This window comes from Anser brachyrhynchus, assembly GCF_964034855.1.
Source record: "Anser brachyrhynchus genome assembly, chromosome: 1".
Classification (NCBI taxonomy): domain Eukaryota; kingdom Metazoa; phylum Chordata; class Aves; order Anseriformes; family Anatidae; genus Anser; species Anser brachyrhynchus.
This window is the reverse complement of record NC_137694.1, coordinates 186,282,147-186,300,059: the sequence shown is the minus strand read 5'-3', so window position 1 is coordinate 186,300,059 and position 17,913 is coordinate 186,282,147. Positions and strand designations below refer to the sequence as shown.

At 44.9% G+C, this 17,913-nt stretch overlaps 1 protein-coding gene across 4 annotated transcripts in view; it reads right to left on the bottom strand.

Moving 5' to 3' along the window:
- Positions 1 to 572: 572 nt before the first annotated feature.
- The window catches only part of SMAD9 (SMAD family member 9), a 42,950-nt gene continuing 25,609 nt past the window's right edge, over positions 573 to 17,913 (bottom strand). For all 4 annotated transcript variants that reach the window (XM_080576974.1, XM_080576972.1, XM_080576971.1 and 1 more), the window contains 3 exons: positions 16,991 to 17,212; positions 12,310 to 12,566; positions 573 to 7,586 (listed from right to left, as the gene is read on the bottom strand). In XM_080576974.1, coding sequence (XP_080433100.1) covers positions 7,443 to 7,586; positions 12,310 to 12,566; positions 16,991 to 17,212 — 623 coding nt within the window. In that variant the 3' untranslated portion in view covers positions 573 to 7,442. The remainder of the gene's footprint in view (positions 7,587 to 12,309; positions 12,567 to 16,990; positions 17,213 to 17,913) is intronic.

The following is a 17,913-nucleotide window of genomic DNA, read 5'->3' as shown; positions in this document are numbered from 1 at the left end:
TGTCTGCGTGGCTCCAAGACCATTACCTGTCCAACTCCCACGCTTCTGTTGCAGAACCCAAATTCTGAATTTAAGGAGGATTAAATCCTGACTTTTATAACAAAGAACAGTACATTCTTATTCTACCCACCTTTTTCCTTGAGTGATTTGTGACCTGCAGTACTGCAAATCTGTCTTTCAAGTAATGCAGATCTACTGGTCCACAGCTAGAGCTTCTGTCATATGGCAGCATCACTACTACTCATTAATTGCCTGCCAGGGTCTGGCTGGCTTCATCTGAAAGTAAGCAGAACCAACCCCTTGCATCTTCACATCTACCACAGGAAAGTTAATGAGGTATACATGTTATTACTGTAACAGGCAGATTTTATGCCATATTAATTTTCAGTCTATTTTGTAGTGTTTAGCATCCTATTCTGATCCTCTTTCATAAGACATACTTGTATGAATAAAGGCTTTCTAAAAGTTCTGTTTTCAAAAGTTACTGGTAATCAAACTGGGATCTACAGCTCACTGAGGCCAATCTCTTTCAAAGAGGGGGGGAAAAAAAGGGAATGAGAGAAGGAGTTCTTAAATCAGAAATACTTTATTAACAGTAAAACACAAGACGTGAATAATCCCTTTTACAATAGAATAGTTCCAGCCAAAGAAAATGGAGTGTGTTAAAAAGTGTACTGTTCAAACATCAGGCTAAATATGTTGACTTCAGGATGCCTCAAAGCAGACGCAGCAGTAGGAATACTGGTGAAATCATCCACTTGATTAGCAGTTGTATTCTTGATATGCCAGGGCACGGGTTAGAGTACTCTGGGGCTGATCAGAGGACTCTGAGCTGCCCTGATCTCGCAGACTCCTGAAAGTATGTCTCAGATTTCTTGTTCTCAAGAGGCAAGAGTCCAACTAGCATTATTTACACAGTGATCCACACTGTTGTACAGAATATCACTAACTGTGAATACTACTTACTTTCTTCTTCCAAGTGGTGAAGAAGTTTTGCCTTGACTGCGATGGAAAAGAGAGAGGGCAGAATTGTTTGCAGACAGAAGTGGTACAATTAAATCTTGGTGTATTTCATGTTTCCCTTTTTTTGTACCAGACTGATAGCTAGTACTTAACACAAAGAACACAGACCTTGCTCAAATCCACCATTATGGCCCCTTGGTTACATACATCCTTGCAAGATTATGGCTTCATTGATCCACCCAAAAAGGCCCGTTTCTTCATTTTTTTTTGTCCCACTTCTCAGCCCAATTTGAATGGCAGAGGCGATACTGAAATGAGGGATTAAATTGCTAACACTGAATTGCTTGTAGAAAATACACTGTGGTACATTTAACTTGTACTTAGTATTATAAATAATTAAAATGAACTCCAATTACTTGAATAAGTGAAAAAAATGTATCTAGAGGTGCATTATCTCTGCTCGTCGTTACGTTTGTTCCCTTGCTTTCCTGTTTGCAAAGCATCTCATGGACATAACTGTGAATTAGTAAGATGTAACACACACTTTAGCATCAAAAAATCAGTTTGAAACAGATGACGTGCTCACTACAGTGAAAGTGCAAGGGGTCAGACTTTACCAACTTTTTTTCTAGCTTTTCTTTGCTGATGAGGTCTGTATTTAAAATTATTAACTGGTTGGTCTATTTCTTCCTATGCTATTCATATGCAATATTATTTGAAGACTAACACGGAATATAAAATAGCAGCATCCATGGATAATAAAAACACTATGACTGGAGATCTAAAAACCGTTCACAAATAGCTGCAAATGTTCACATTGGCTATAATGGAAGAGTAGCTGACTCTGGAGGACTTAGTGGTTATGTCTACCTTGCATAAGAGACGTGGCCTGCAGCTTAGATTCATTAGCTGTACAGGCACCAAGTTTGCAAGCATGGCTTGGGTACAAGTGGAAGCATACGCCTGACAGGGCTCTCAGACATCTCGCCTCCTTGGCAGATAAATGTGGCATCAATATGGCAATGTAACATAAGGCGCCCCCAGGCAAGCTGTTTGGAAAGCCCTGGGGTGAACAGGGAACAGGATCTTGGTCACTCCTGGCCACTCTGGAGCTCCTGAGAGTTGGTGATCAGTACAAACTAAAGTCCTGTGCTGGTGCACATGCAGAAGAGTCTGCACTAGAGACACTAAGCAATTTCTCTCTGCTGAACAAAGACTAAATGCCCTCTCAGGCTTCCCGTGCCTTGCAGAAAGGTACTCCCAGAGCTGCACCAAGAAGAAGCAGCCCTCTTTCAGTGGCTGCAGTGAAGTCTCAAGGTTGAGGAGTGTTTTGTTCACAGATCTAAAGCCTCACATGATCTCCCTCCCTACTGCAAGATGGGACCAACTCTACCATCAGTCTCATTTTCAACGGATGGTGACCCTTATATGCTCTCAGGGAAGCACGCTGGCCTAGAAGGGCTTGGGTTTGGATGATCAAGTAACTTCTGGCTTCTCCAGAGCAATGAGCTCACCTTCGGCTTGGAGAGCACACGGGACGTGCTGTGTTCAGTAGGTTTGTGATGATATGAACGTATACTCTGGGCAGCACTTCTCAGCTCTGAAAATGATATTTAATGACTTCACCCTATGACATTAATTTTTATTGTGTCTGTTTCTGGTTTCACTAAGTTAGGTTATGGGGAGTCAGGAGGAGAGGTGAATATTACATTAATTGCAGTGTTCCTTTCCTGTGTTGAGCACTATGCAGTGTTCAAGTATTGACAAAAACTAGAGCTGCACCAGAGAAGTATCCAATGAGCCAAGAAAACTGGCTGTATAATTGAGACCCCTTCAAAGACTACTACATTCTGTCAAGCTTCTTTATGAATTGTTTCCATCCAGCCAAGATGCTGACGGTCCCTGCTTCAGCTGCCCCTGCACAGCCAGTGGCTTGTGCAACTCCTCGGTCACTGCTGAGACTTTCTGATTTGCAGAGCTTATTGGCTAAGAAGTATGTCAGAAGTGAGGAGGAACAAGGGCAGATGAGATAAAGTTAGACACGAATGCCTGATTTGCTCCATTTTAAGAGTTGTGCAGTGGAGATGATGTTTACAGTGAGCGGTGTTTCCAGCGCAGATTTTATACTGAAGGAACATTAATACCTAGCAACCCTGTCCTGCAATGAACTCGTGAAAAAATAGCTGAGGATAAATAAACATGCTTCATCCTGACACTGTCTCTGCTAGCAGAGAGTTCCTGCCTGTGGCAGCCCGTTAGCACTGGGTGTCTGCACAGCACCACAGAGCAATGTAAACGGGAAGGGATCTCTGCAGGGCATCTACTCCGATGCCCTGCTCAAGGCAGGGACCACTTAGAGGCTGCTCAGGGTGTTGAAAGGCTTGGCACAGCACTTGCTGGAGACATGGAAGGAATTTCTTTGACTCCTGCTGATGTTACTCGGGGCCACAGTTCCCCTTCTTGTTGCTAACACAGACTGAGCATAGCAAAACACGAGATACTGATGAGGAGTAAAGATGCTTGTGGCTTTACAGGAATAACGGCAAGCACACTGCAGAGCCCTTGCGAAAAGTCAACTCAGTGTAGCCTTCAAAGCACGGGGCTGCCTGGATGTGCTCTGGGTGAAAACACCATCACGCATAGCCAGCTGGGTTGTCTGTAAGGAAGGGTTTGACGGGGAGAAAAAGCAAGTGCTGCACTTCTGAATGCTGCAGCCATTGCTCCAATGTACCCGATCATCTGTTATGGGGCAAGGTTAGGGGCCTGAGCAGTCAGCAACAGTGGCACTGAATGGCTTCATGCAGCGTGCTGTAGCTGCTTTGGTCACCTCTGGATGCAAATGGCACATTAATACTGGTGCTGCTGAAGAATTGGCAGCAATTAAGCAGTCGTCTCTCGACTACTCAGTAGGAAAACTAGTGGCCTGGTACCATGATGGATGTGCTTTATGCCACCGCCTGATCAAACTCCCATCACTGCCTGATGATGCATGGTACTTATCCACAGAAACCTTCAAGAGGGTTTGGATTGTTGATGGCTAGCAAAAACATTTGAAAAAAGCTGCCTTCAACTAAGCAGTCTCCCCGTAAGTGGTTTTAAATCTCTCAGGAAGTCCATCTCAAAACTATTAATGAGTGCATTTAAAGGCTTTAAATTGAATATAGGTTGATAGGTTCATGAAGATCTTTCAGCAGAAAATATCTCCTTCCAAAAGGAGATATTTGGATCTTATTACAGTGAGATACAAAGTTGCCTTGCTGTAAATTATGAGAAAACCAAATTTTTAATTGATCTCAGTTTGTACACAAGAGAAGACTCCAAGAGGACTTTGATCAGAAAGGAAATAAATGGTATCGTAGCCTTACTTTTTAGCACTGCATTTGGCAGTGATCTTTCTATTTACTTGTTTGCCTCATCCACTGCTACTACTTCTCCCTCATGATGAGCTCTTCCCTTCTCCCTGGACGGAGCTGTCAGCTGCTCTGTTTGCACAGCAGCTCGTACAGTGGGGCTAGCCTGGTTGGGACTAAGCCTCTACAGGCCACCAAAATCAGAAATCATTCACAAAGTGATAACAGCTTGCCCAAAGGCTAATAGCTCCAAGGTGGATGTTGGCTTTGATTGCCCAGAATCAGTGCTTTGATCCAACTTTCAGCAGAGTTACATGATTCATCTCATCCTAATGTAGACATTTCAAATAGGTCAGAAGAACCACACTCCAGAAGTCCCTGTTGCTTTACTTATGAGTAAGGGAAATATTACGGTGACTGCCTTTAATGAGATGCACGTGTGGGTTGCAGTGAAGCCAGAAGGGCTATCTGCATGGGGATTAGAGAAAAGAGTAGAAATACAGGAAAGGAAAAGCTGCTCTGAATTTACCAACTTCCATTTAAAAACACAGACACTCACTAAGCAAGCATCACTGCCAGGCTGTGAAAGTTGTTTCACCTCCCCAAGGGCCAACCTCTCCTGCTTTTGGGTATGTCCAATGCAGCAGCCCACGTCGGAGCTAGTGACCATACGTTCCCCTTACACGCAGTGGGCACACAAAATCATGCTCAGGGTGTGGTGTATTTGGCCTGCCTGAAACACCTTATGATGAGACGAATGATGCCTCAGAAAAACCTGCTTCTCTTCACTGACTAACCGTAATTTTTCTTCTGCATAATCAACAGGAAATTGGATTTTGGAGATGCTCAGGAGCAGGCGCACCTTAGCAAGGCCACCTTTGCTCTCTGGGAGGAAGATGACAGTGCTGGAGATGTCTAAAAGCAACCCGTAGGCTTCCCTATATATTGGGAGGGAAGGAGGTTTCAGCCTAAAAGGCAAGGATGAATTTAGGATAAAGGATCAGGGAGATTGAAGACAGAGGGAGCTGAGGAAAACGTCTGTCTCCAAGCCTTTCTCTAGTCTGTTAAGCAGTAAATGGCATGCCTGGAGTTTCTGTGTAACGTTATTACTGGATTTCATTGCTGCAGGACACTGTAAAGCTTTTCCTGTTCCACAATGACACTACTGATGGCAAATGGTGACAGAATAGGGTTCTTCACATTTACAAATTTTCTATAAAACCTGCAAATACTGCTCAGTCTTAACGATCACTTATCCTTCTGTGCTCTACCAGTGCTGGAGGCAGCTGATGGTGCATTCAAAGGAAGTAACCCCTCTATTTCACTCATTCTTCTGCTCTGTTCATGATTACCACCTCGTAACAGGTATTACATAGCATCTAAAAGACACAGAAAGTCTTTCCAATGAATGTTATTTGGTGTGCATATGTGATGGACCTGAAGATTTCAGGCATCCTCTTCTAATCATGCAGTAAAACGTGTAGCACCAGGTATCGTGTGAGAGGAAAAGAAACTTTCTGTAAAATATTTTTTTCTCAATATACTTCTAGTACGTTCTAAGGAAGAGTGGGATTTGAGAAATTATCATTTTGACCCTTACAGAAAAAAAAAAATTAAAAAAATCAGTGGCCTGGAAGGAGCTAATCCTGTACCCTTTCAGCAAGGTAACAGGGACCGCCAAAAGGCAGTAGGGTTTCACCTGCCTCCTCAGAAAAGGCCACCAGGTGAACAGCATTTTGAAAGGCTGTCTCTGTGAGTGACAGTACGGACAGTAATTTTTCTTGCTTACGGAAGGACCACAGACAAGGAGCTTTTTAAAAAAAAAGGGTTGCACCTAGACTCACTCTTTGCTTGTTCGTGGCTTGCATTGCCTCGCCACTCCCTGCAGGCGAGGCAAAACCGCTGCAGATGATGAAGCCTGTATCTAAGATGAGGAACCATCCGTGGGGATGTACGAAGTGACTGACAGGGAAGCCCCCTCTGTCAAACCCAAGTGTTTCTGTCAGCTCCCGAGGACGGGCACAGTAAAGGCAATAGATGTGACTGGCTCATGCCTCCTCCTCAGTGCATCTTGTGAGCGCGGGGCTTCCTGTTCCCAATGCAGAGACCATCCCAAGATGAATTACTCAGTTCTTCAATGCACACTTCATTTCCTTTTTCTGAATCACAGTTCAAGTCCCTTTTAGACGTACCCTTGATATCAGCACAGTAGTCTAACTACAGTTAGTCCTAACTTTAAAACAAACTACATCAATACTGTATAATGGATAGGATTCAGTTTACATGCCGGATACATATGCAAGTATGTATGTACTTTGCAAAAAAAGTACTGGAAGTTAATTAGATTTTAAACTTCTAGGCATATATTTCAAATTCTCTTTCTTTTTTCTTAGGAGCTTGTTGCTTTTCAGTGCAGCAGTACCATACACTACTGTGTTAAGAGTATCAGACTACTCAGGTGTGTCCAGAATGCTCTGATAAGGCTCCAGAGCTGAAGGCATCCCAAGGGCTCTCTCCTCCTGCCAAATCCTAGGGGAGACAGGGGTCTCAGCTCCTCAGAGGATCTGCTGTCCCATCGTGCTTTGCCATAGGGAGACAGACTGGAATTGCTGTTTAGTCCTTCAATTCACTGGAAAAAAAGTCATCTCTACGCATAAGTCCTGTGCACCACTTAAGGTCCTCTTTTAGACCTGAAATTAGGATGTACAAGGGATATAAATGGTGCCGAGATCTGACTTTGGTTGCCTGCAGAGGGGTGAATTTCACCTACTAGGAACAGCTACAGCCAGGTTTCTGAATCCACGTGGAAGTGATGAGAATTCGCACCGTTTACTGGCTTGGCTGGGGAATGAAGATGCTCGCAGAAACTGCTCGACACTTTTGCAGGAATTTGGCTTATTTTGTACTAGAGAACAGATATGCTATACCTGAATTTCTAAACTTATTGTACTGGCATCAGAGTAACTAGAAACCACAAAACATATCATGAAAAAAAAAATAGGAGAGTAGACTATGTATAGGAATATTTACATCTACATACATCTACATATAGAAGCTTCTGTTCACCGGAAATCCTATAAGCCACTGCCTGCAATAGCATCCATCCTAAGGGACTTCTAGAGATGATTCCTAAGAGACTGAGGAGATGGGGTTATGAGGTGAGCCCATCTGTGTCAGCACCTTATCCAGCCATTGCAATGGTCCATGCAGGTGGATCTCAATCCAGCAGGGCGTGCTTGTAACATCTTGGCGGTGATACTCTGCTCCCCAGCCCTACAAAAGCATCAAAGGGCCAAAAAGTGAGACTTCAAGAAAAAATATACAATGTTAAATCACAAATCCAATGCTGTCAGTCTACGACAACTGCAGGTAGCCCATCACCCAAGTCACCAGGATATAATGCTTTGTCCTAGGGATAATTTTATCTAAAAATTTTGCCTTTTTAAGGTTATTACCATCAGTTCTCAGGAACTTTATACTATTGAATTAGAAGTGCTTCGCGACACTTGCAGGTGCTGAGACCAACAAACTGGCCTGGTTCTGAGCTCGGCTGCCTGCAGACAGCCTGTAGGGAATGGCCCCTGCTGCTCGCACTCCAGAGACGTGCCCACGCCAGTCTGCCAGGCTGCTGTCTGGCACAGACAAAACGCAGACCAGCCCCTGTCATAACACTTTAGCAGGAACTGGTAACGATCCCGGGCACTGCCTCATTTATCAGCAGAGATGCATCCCACCAGTCTGAGACTCTCAAAGCTCTAGGTATTTGTCTGAGCCTTTGGAAGCTTCCAGAAAGGTTCGCCCTATCTCCTTTACCTTAAACTTAACTCATTTATAGGCATTTTCTATAGGTTTTCTATCCTTGAACATGTCGGGAATTCCTGGCTGTCTGCTGTGGGAAATCCTGCAGAAATTTCTCCAGCTCCTTCTGGGAGATAAGGGACACAGAGCTCCTGTCAGAAGGTGGGCATGGCGTGCTAGCAGGGAGCAAAAAGAACCAGAAGTCCCCACCTCAAGTGGGCACAGTGTCTGCTTGGTAAGCAGGCAGCCACTCTGCCAGGGTTTTGGCTAGACAGATCGATTTTAGCCACCTGTGTAAATTCCCTGAACGGTGTGAGGGGGTCAACAAAGTGCCGCAGGACTTGACCAGCCAGATGTTTTTATCAGCACAGAACTACAGAAAAGACGTCATCACGCTCAGCATCTGACCCAGCGGTTCATGCTCTCCTCTCTTCAGCCCAATACCAAAGCTCTGGAGACACGACGCTTGCGCACAGTGATTTCACACAAACCTGAGCGATCCAAGGAAGAGCCCGAGGTCTCACAGCTGACTGCTGGCCTCCCTTACAAAACAGAGCTCAGATCTCCGCAGGGCAATCTGCAAAATGCAGTCCCACTGCAGGATGAGGCTCTATAGTTGTGGGCCATTGATCAGGGAAGCCAAACCCTATAGTTATGCTAGTCGGGGGGGGGTGATATTTTTGTCATAAGAAAGGGACATGGAGGTACTTTAACACCTACGTTTACCAAACGTACCTAAATTGTAGGGTGCTGAACAACTCAAACTACTGAGGATGCTAGGAGCCAGTTCTCTAGACACCCACGTGCAAAACTAGGACCGACACCAAAACAAGATGCCATAATAAGTGGTCTGGATAAAATTCATTTGTGCTTAATGGAGAAAAGGGGCAGAGAGCAGAAAATGAAGATGTGGACCCACCAAAGCCCAATGAGTACTTTTAATCAGGGAGCGTTTTTCTGCCCTGCAGAACATTTATCAGGCTAGAAGTGCCTGTGTTCATAGGCAACTCAGATTAATGTTCTGAAAATGTTTGCAAAAAATGCCACTCTTTGAGTGTTGTCAGGCTTCTGACTTTGTTAAGAGTCTTAAATCCTCAGCTGCAGGGAAAAAACATGGCCAGAAGGGCAAGTGTCAGAGGAGTTGATGCATCTCCCTCGACGAACAGGACGGAAAATCTGTAGGGATAGGAATTACAGGTTGCAAATGCAACCTGCCTGATTGTGAGGAGTCTGGCAGTCCGTGTAGGTGGCCGGGCATCTCCCTCTGCTGGCAGCTCCCAAACACTTCCAGTCCCCTTCCCCAGCCCTGCTGCCTGTGCTGCCATCCCCGGCTGGGACCGCAGCTGCCAGAGGGTGAAATGCCCAGGGGCAGGGCTCCCTGTGCTCCCCCAGATCACAGCAGATCACAGCAGATCACACAGGCTCCCCAGGTGCAGGGAGCCTCCTTCAGCCCCAGGGCTGACGTGAACCCAGAGGTGGAGCTCCCCTAAAATGGGAATAAAATGAGAATAACCTGCAAAGCTGTGTTGTTGTTTTGCACGGAGGACGGGAAGAGGATGACGATACCCACAGGGGGAGTCTAGAAGTGAGCTTTTCACCATGGGGGAATCGGCTGAGGAAGCCTGCTGCTCCTGCCAGCCCTTCCCACCTTGCGTGGGCAAAAGCCAGAGTCCAGCCACGTCCCAAAGCACTAAGCTGCCTTGCACTGGGCTGCACTGAGCTGCCTTGCACTGGGAAGCATGACCAAGCCTTGCTGGGTCAGCCCCCCAGCCCCAAAACCTGGAGGAATGTGGGAAGGAGGGCACTGGCTTCAGTCCTTCGCTTGGTGAAGGTCTCCGTCTCTCTGGTTTGTGCTTCAGCTGTCTCACCTGTGGAGAAGCGACAACAGCCGACCTGGTTTTGCTAGGTTTATCAGGAGGGCTGTGTAGATGAAAATTGTTACCTGCTCTCGCTGATGATACATTCGCAAGTGCCTGAGGGCTGAGCTCCTCCCAGCTGCTCCATGGGCACACCAGGGGTAGCAGAGAGGACAGGAGCCTCACTTCCCTGTCCCGTGTCCTGCCTCCAGAGAGTGATACAGTCCTGGCAAGTTTCTCACGACTTGGTCCCTGCCCAGCCCTGCCTCCCAGCAGGTAGCTCAGGCACTGGTGGTGTAGGGCTGAGCCCTTTGGCTCAGCTTGCCCAGCAGCACCTCGACACACATCTGGGGAGAAGCCACAGGACTGCCCTGCACCTACGGTCTCTTGGTGTGTGGCATTTCCTGGGGGTTTGACATACAATATGCTCCTCTGCCCACTGCATACCCATTGCCCAAGAGTGTTTCTGTCCCTGAACTAAACACACCAGGGCTCACACCTTGGGAAAGAAATAATTTCAGAAAACTGAGTACAGGAAAGGTTTTTTTACAGGCCAGGAAGAGTCTGGGTGACATTTGCATAGCCATTTTCCAAAGGTCATGGGAAAAGGTTCAAAATAACTCCTTGCACTGGTCTTCTGGTGCCTGAGGCACTATAGTGGCTGCTATTGTTTCAACAAAGCAAGGTGATAATACAGCGGCAGTGTTATTTAGTGCATCAGTGCCACCACTTCTGCTGCCATGCTGGGCTTGGAGGCAGATAACACATCAAAGAGACTGCCCCTGAGTTGCTGAGATAATGAAGATATTGCATAACTGGCTACACTGCCTTTACAAACAACATGCCCATTCACGTCTTCCATTAAAGAAAATGTTGTTTGTTGGGTTTCTCGCTTTCCTTTTTTTTTTTTTTTTCCCCTAATGCTTGCGTGTGAACAAGATGTCAGTTCCTTCCCAAGAACAAAGCAAGAGCGTGGTCACAAGAACGGAGATTTTGGCTTGGACTCTTGGGAGAACTTACAGGGCACCTTAATGCTCTCAGAGAGTTAAGCAGATGGGTCCCCAGCGATGGCTGGAAAGAGTCAGGGCCAGAAAGCTCCCTGGGACTCTACTCATCTGCTTTGCAGAATACAGGGGGACTGGGCTTTAGCCTCAAGCAGTTTTGTAGTGTCTTAGATGTGAATTCAATCAGCTCGATTCAGTCATTTGTATAAAACCAAACCTGCAAGACGAACGGACACACTCAAGCCACTTCTTATGGTATCTAACAGGACTGACTTGCTTCTAATGGTGCAACTGCCCTAGGTTGCAGGCTGAACATTGCTGCCAGCTCTTCCCAGCACCACTATGGGAAGTCCGAGTCTAGCACATCTGTAAACAGTCTTGAAATACTCACCATTCTCTGGGGTTTAGATGCCACAACAGGCACCCAAGTAAATCTTAAGTGCTAAAAGGGCTCAAGAGATCTCATTCTACTTAGAGGACCATTCAGAGACTTAAGAAACTCCCACAGAGGCTGATATGTTGCACACAGAGAAGTCAGATTGCAAAATTCAGATTTCAAAGACACTGATGTCTTCTCTTATGGAAAAAGTAATGGCTTTGGTGGTTCCCTGCTAAATAACAGGGGGAGGTCAGTTGTTCTTTTGGGTTTTGTATTCTGCTTGCGAGAAGTCTCTCTGGTAGTGTTGCTGGCTGGCCATCTGGAATTAAGACAACCTGTAGCCAGGGATCAGAGAGGCAGCAAACATTGACAATTCCCAACAGCTCAGTGGGAGCTGAAGGAAGAGCTAGTGTTTCTTGACTGCACACACACATATATATATACACACACACAGTTATATGTACATATATGTATGTATACAGTTCTATATATACAACTTTATAGTAACGGTGAGACTACAAATTGGTCTGGAGACATAAGGACATTTTTTCAGATCTGTGGCTCTACCAAGCTCCATTGCAAAGCAGTAACAATGGGACAAATCACAACTGCCTAAGACACGTACTACATTTACATGCTGCTGAGTTCTTATGCAGTCCTTAAGCTGAGCTCCTTATGCAATCGGTGGAGGAACACCACCGTTCAGTCTCTGCTTGTTTTCCACATGAGCCTATGGAAATTTTATTTTTGGAGTCTAGGACGTTTCAAGGTATTGATTTTAACCACCTACAAGACAAGTTTAAGGCAAAATTAGAAAACAGGCAGTCTGGAATGCAATTTGCAGCTTAGGTGCATATTCCTATTTGGGAAGGATTTGATAGGGTCTAGTTTTGCACCACAGCTAGCAAGTGATGGGATTGTCCTTTTCAGAAAGGCAAGAGAAAACAAAAAAGCCTTACTTTAACAAAGCTCATTCGAATCGTACACATCTTGGTCAGCTCATATACCACTTCAAAGCCATGGTTGACTGATTGGGCAAGCAGCTGGGCGAAGAGTTGGTTGTTGAAGATCTTAAGGCTGCAGCCGCTGGGGATCTTGCAGACAGTGGCTGGGTGGAAGCCATGCTGATAGTTACAATTGCGGCTCTGCACAAAAATACTGCTGTCACTGACACATTCAGCATAAACTTCCCCGCCGACATAGTAAAGATGAACACCTCGAAAAAGAAAACAAGACAGGTATTATTCCTCCATTGTTCACAATACGTTATATCAGTAATTTAGTTTGTTTCTGTGAATTTTTTTAACTATTTCACTGGTGTGGACATACAAGCCCAGTATCATTCCAGACACTCAGTGCCTACACCATGGCTTTTAAAAGACAGTAAACTTTGTGTATATCCACATATCTGTGCAATGGAGCCATCAGCATTAAGAGGAAATTGTCAAAAATATTATTTCAAGGTATTGGTATAGGAAAAAAAAATCTTAGTATATTTTGCTTTGTTTCTCAGTTAATATTGGCTTACTTCTTTAACCCAACAGCACAGAATTTTATGATACACACACGCACATATGTATACACACACAAAATGTCAAACATATGTCAGCCATACACAAAGCATGGATCAGATCTGTCAGAGAACTGACAAGTCTGTTACGCATTACACATCCAAATCTATTTGGTTTGAGCACAGCCACTCTGACCAAGACCCACTTCATTGCACGCTATATACTACTACTACCGGATCCTATCTCATGCAGCTCAAACACAGCATGGTGTGCACTTAAAAACAGCTTTTCTGTATTTTATCCACCACATCAGAACCACATATTTACATTTGCATGTCCCTGACTTACTCACCAGATCTTTCCTGTTCAAAGCAACCTTTAGCAAGAAACTGACTGATTTCCTGGTGGACTTCGCAGTGCCTGAGTGCCTTACCAGCACGAACTCCCAAACTTTTACCATGCCTTGGGGAAATGAAGATGGAAGCACTTCTATCCATTCAAGGACTCCGGTCCCCCCCCTTGGATGTCTGCTTGCATGAAAATAGACATCAAACAGGGGAAGAACTCTTCTTAGCCCAATTTGACAACCTTGAAGTTAGAGATCCGGTGTAAGCTAATTGTGTAGATGCCTTCCTTAGCTGATAGATGATAAGAGGAACCACAACCTGTCAATTCACTCCATCCACCACAGAAAACAGGTTCACAGCCAGCTCAGACTGATGGAAGTCTGTGCTGGGGCTGAAAAGGCTCCCCCTCCCTCTGTTCCTGTTGCTTCTTCCTACACCTGCTTTCATGCTGGCAGCAAAGCTTGGGGACTGGGCAGCCACCCAGGTCAGGGAACTGAACCCAATGAAAACTAACTTAAAAACAAACAAAAGGAAACAACAAAGATTTATTTGCAGTGAGATCTTCTTCAGTGCCAGCACGGCCATGGGGACAGACTGCTTAAATGTGAGCATGAAACCACACCCTGAAGGGGACCGAGTCATCCTGTGAAAACGAGATGAATGCCTCCCATGTCCCAGAGTGGTAGAAGAACACAGTCCTTTCTTCTCATAAAAACCACCACTAAAAATAATAAAATCCTCCCTACTCCCAGGTATGGCATTCAAACTCTAACATATAAATGCACACATTCAGAGCCTCAGTGGACTGTCTGCAAAGCTAGTGATAACTATGCTTTTTAATAATTCAGACATAATTTTCTTCATTCCTGTTGTCTTTCATACAAAAAGACTGGTTACTTGTTCCCAGCCTCTGTTCCTGATTCTGTGGTCATGACGGCAAGGGGCAGCAGCACATCCTGAAAACAAAAACAGCCTCTGAAGAGAAGTGGGAAAGGCTTGGGGAAAAGCAGGTTGAGTGGGAAAGGGATCTGGGAAAAATACGCTCTCCCATAGACTTCCAGAGTGACTCAGACAAGAACCCTAGTCTGTCTTCAAGCCATCACTTGACTTTTACTTCTATGCACCCACGAGATCTCAAATTAGATGTGAGTGACAGGGAGGTGTGGCTCGCAGCACAAGCTCCTATTGCACTGAGAACACAGGCGAGACTACAACTCCACTAGGCCAGTCACCAGCTCCAGTCCAACTGCGCCAGGTATTACGGGGAGGCGCACTCTGCGGCTGCTATTACGTGACCTGTGGCTCCTTTCCCTCCTGTGGACGGGGGATGAAAGGGAAGGTCATTAGATACTGAAAACACAAAGGTTCTAGCTGACCCTGATGGAGTCCGTGTAACTTCCTGAAATAAACAGCGAGAGCAAAGGGTAAGGAGAGAAGAACAAGGACATAAACGTTCGCCACATCTCCAGTCTTCAGGTGTGACTCTTGATCTAGGGTGATTGCACTTCTAGGTGCAAAGCTTTAAAGGCTGGATTTTCAGAATATATTGAGTACCCAACTTCCAAAAAAGAAAAAAATAATGTTTTCAAAGGCATCACCCAAACTGCAATAACAAAAACACAAAAGTAACTTCTGAAAGCAGAGGCTATAATTTTCTTTTTCCTTGTGGACTTTTTAAAAGCATTAAATACAGCAGCACTGAAATGTCAGTGTGCATTTCGATTCTTCTGATATTCATTCACTAGACACAAGCACCCTGAAGGAAGGCATCCAGCTGAATGCGTATTTGTAGAAGGCCAAATCAAGGGTCCATATGTTTTAGCAGGATTTCATTGCTCTCTGCAGAAAGTGGAGGTTCGGCAGTCTCCAAGCATCCACATCTTTTTGCCACTCTGATCAGAAGTCCCCTTTTTGTCCTTGAAGTCTGACTGCTGAAACAGGTCCAATTGCTAGTAGATGTTGCATTGTGTTCTGGATTGTTTTTAGCTTTGATGTGGTATTTCCAGGAAACCGTTTCACGCTGATACACTAGATGACAATTCAATCGCATATCCTTATCCTACTGAGCTAATCTTGTTTACTCACTCTTTTTTCTCCCCTGTTAACATGTGACAATTGTATCCATTTCAGTAGCTTTCATCTGTCCAGCATGCCTTTGAACTCCAGGCTTTTGGAGCTGCTCTGTGCTCTTCTGCAGGCCTGTACTGGTGCCACTTCTGTTCCACTTGAACATGTTTTTTTTAGAATTTGCATAAACAGGGAAGAGCATTAAAATTAAGGATCTCAGATATACTAAGCTTCTCTCTGGGCAGCCTGCTCCCTTCCCTTGGGCAGATTCCTAGCATAAGACTTAAAAGGACTTTTAATCAATGAAGACACATCTTCAGATTTGAAAGGATGAGGACCATTAGCATTTACCTCATATTCTTCCTGTTCTATCTCTTCCTCTTTTGGGGCAGACACTCACAGGATGTAACATCCTCAAATGACAGCTTTGACCGGGATCTTTTGTCGTTCTTCTTTTAGGGCCGGGCTCAGCTTTGATCTACACCCCTTTGACAGCTTATGCTGATAGAGAAGCTTTGCCTTGTTTTCCGAGTAAGTTAGAACTAGACGTGCAACTCATTTGCACTGCTCACATCACAACTAACTACTACGTGACACTTGTCCTAGACACATCACACTAGCTTCACACAGCACATTTCCAGCACGGGTCCTTCTTTTCCTTCTGGAGCAAAGTGCAAGAGCTAAGCACAATGTCTCCTGCACCAGCCTTCAGGTTCGCTGGTGTCTGTTAAAACTATGTCACATTTGTCTCAGACCTTCCTCGTACACAGTCATTCAACACTAGACTATCAAGAGCCAATTAAAATACTGCTCTAGGCCTGGGAAATGAGGTGAGGTTGACAAGATAATAGGAGTGGAACAATTAGAGTTAATTAGCCCAGTAGGGAATCCATTCCCAGGCAGCTACTGGTGAGAGGCTGGGCTGGCAAGATAATGAGTCTAGACTGGATATACCAGAACAGGCAAAGTTTCATCTGCACAGAGAAGTGGCCAGCACAGGGCTTCTGACTCACCGCCGCGAACAACAATAAATTCTGGGAGAATATCAGGCCCTACACAGCCCTAGCGAGCTGGGATGGAGTGTGTGGATCCATGTGTATCCAGGTGAGGTCTCATCCTACATGCCACCAGTAGCTTATGAGCCGGTGTGCACAAGATGTGCACACACCAGAAGAGGAGCACACAAGAACTGCTGGAGGCAGAATCCGTGACTTGGTTTTTCTAGTGAGAAGTTGATGAGGAAAGGAATCAGATTGGACTGATTTTCTTAAGTTGCTACGGGGAAAAAGCTACAAATGCAACTCTTGTAGAGTTCTTCAGCTAAATAGCTCAACTGCTAAGTGTTTCATCCATCTCCCTTTGTTATTTGGTGGTAGGAGAACCAGCCCTGAGGCACCAGCAATTATCCTTTTAGTGGCATTTCAATGGCAATATTCCCAGTTGCCAGAAGCTCTAATAAATAAAATGAAAATACATACTGCTAAATTAGAACATACAACTATAAACAACATTTTTCTCTTTGCTGGCCAAGTAAATAGCTTTTGTAAGGAGCTACTCTGCTGATTGTTATCCAGTCAGAAAAGAATCAGCTGCTTTTCTTCTATTTCAGAAGTAATCTCAGCTTTGGTTTTAAGACAAACACAGCCAGATTGTTAATGCAATGTATAGCTCTTTCAAGCTCTGAATACTCCCAAGGAGAAGGGATTTCCTCTTACCTTTTCCTATGTGTCTCCTGGTGTTTTCTATAGTAGAATTGCGGTTTACGTTTGAGAGCAGTCCCAGGCAGAACCTGTTTTTGTTATTTGAAGGATCTGTAAATCCATCTATAAGGATACTTCGAGAGGAAGCCTGGAAAGTCTCCCCTACCCTGTTGTTGAGTTCATAGTATGCAACTGAGCACCAGTGTTGGGGTTCCTCATAGCAAACAGGCCGAAAATCTGTAGGAAACAAAATTAATCAGCCACTCAGGTCTCAATAATATTTTTTTAAACAATCATTCTCTGTTTCTTTTCCCTCCCCCCCCCTTCATCCTCCCAGCTCTTCCTCTAAACAGTCACTTATGTCAGGCTTTATCTCAACAGCAGCTTCTGTTTCTTCTTAATTTTATGATTGAAGCTCCAAATGTGCAAAGGGCTGGTATACCGGCTTAACCCTAAGCCTCTGAGAAGTCCCACTTGTTCTTAAAAGTGATAACTCTAATGCATTAAATTAAGCACATGCTGACATTCCTTGCTGAACTGGGACCCAATCTCTACACTGAAAATAGTAAGGGATACATCTGCTCTGCACACCAGCAGCAGCTAGGGATGACAGATGGGCTCAAAGCAAGTCAAAACTGAGCCAAGCCTTCAGTCTAGTACCAAACGCTGAAGTTCAGAAGTAATCAATCACTCCCCCCCAAATTTTTTGCGTGCTTTGAGGCTTTCTGCTTCCATGTGGGACTGTAAGTGGAAATGTCATCAAGGTCATTTCTTTCGGATCTAAACCCTGCCCAGGTTTTCTAACTCAGAGACGAAGACTCAATACCGTAACACAATCTCTGAGCCTCATTCGTCCTGCAGGAATTAGTGGGAAACTTTATCCTGCCTGCCTCCCACAGGCATGTGAGACCTCTTGCCCCCAGAGCACCTTTGTGCTC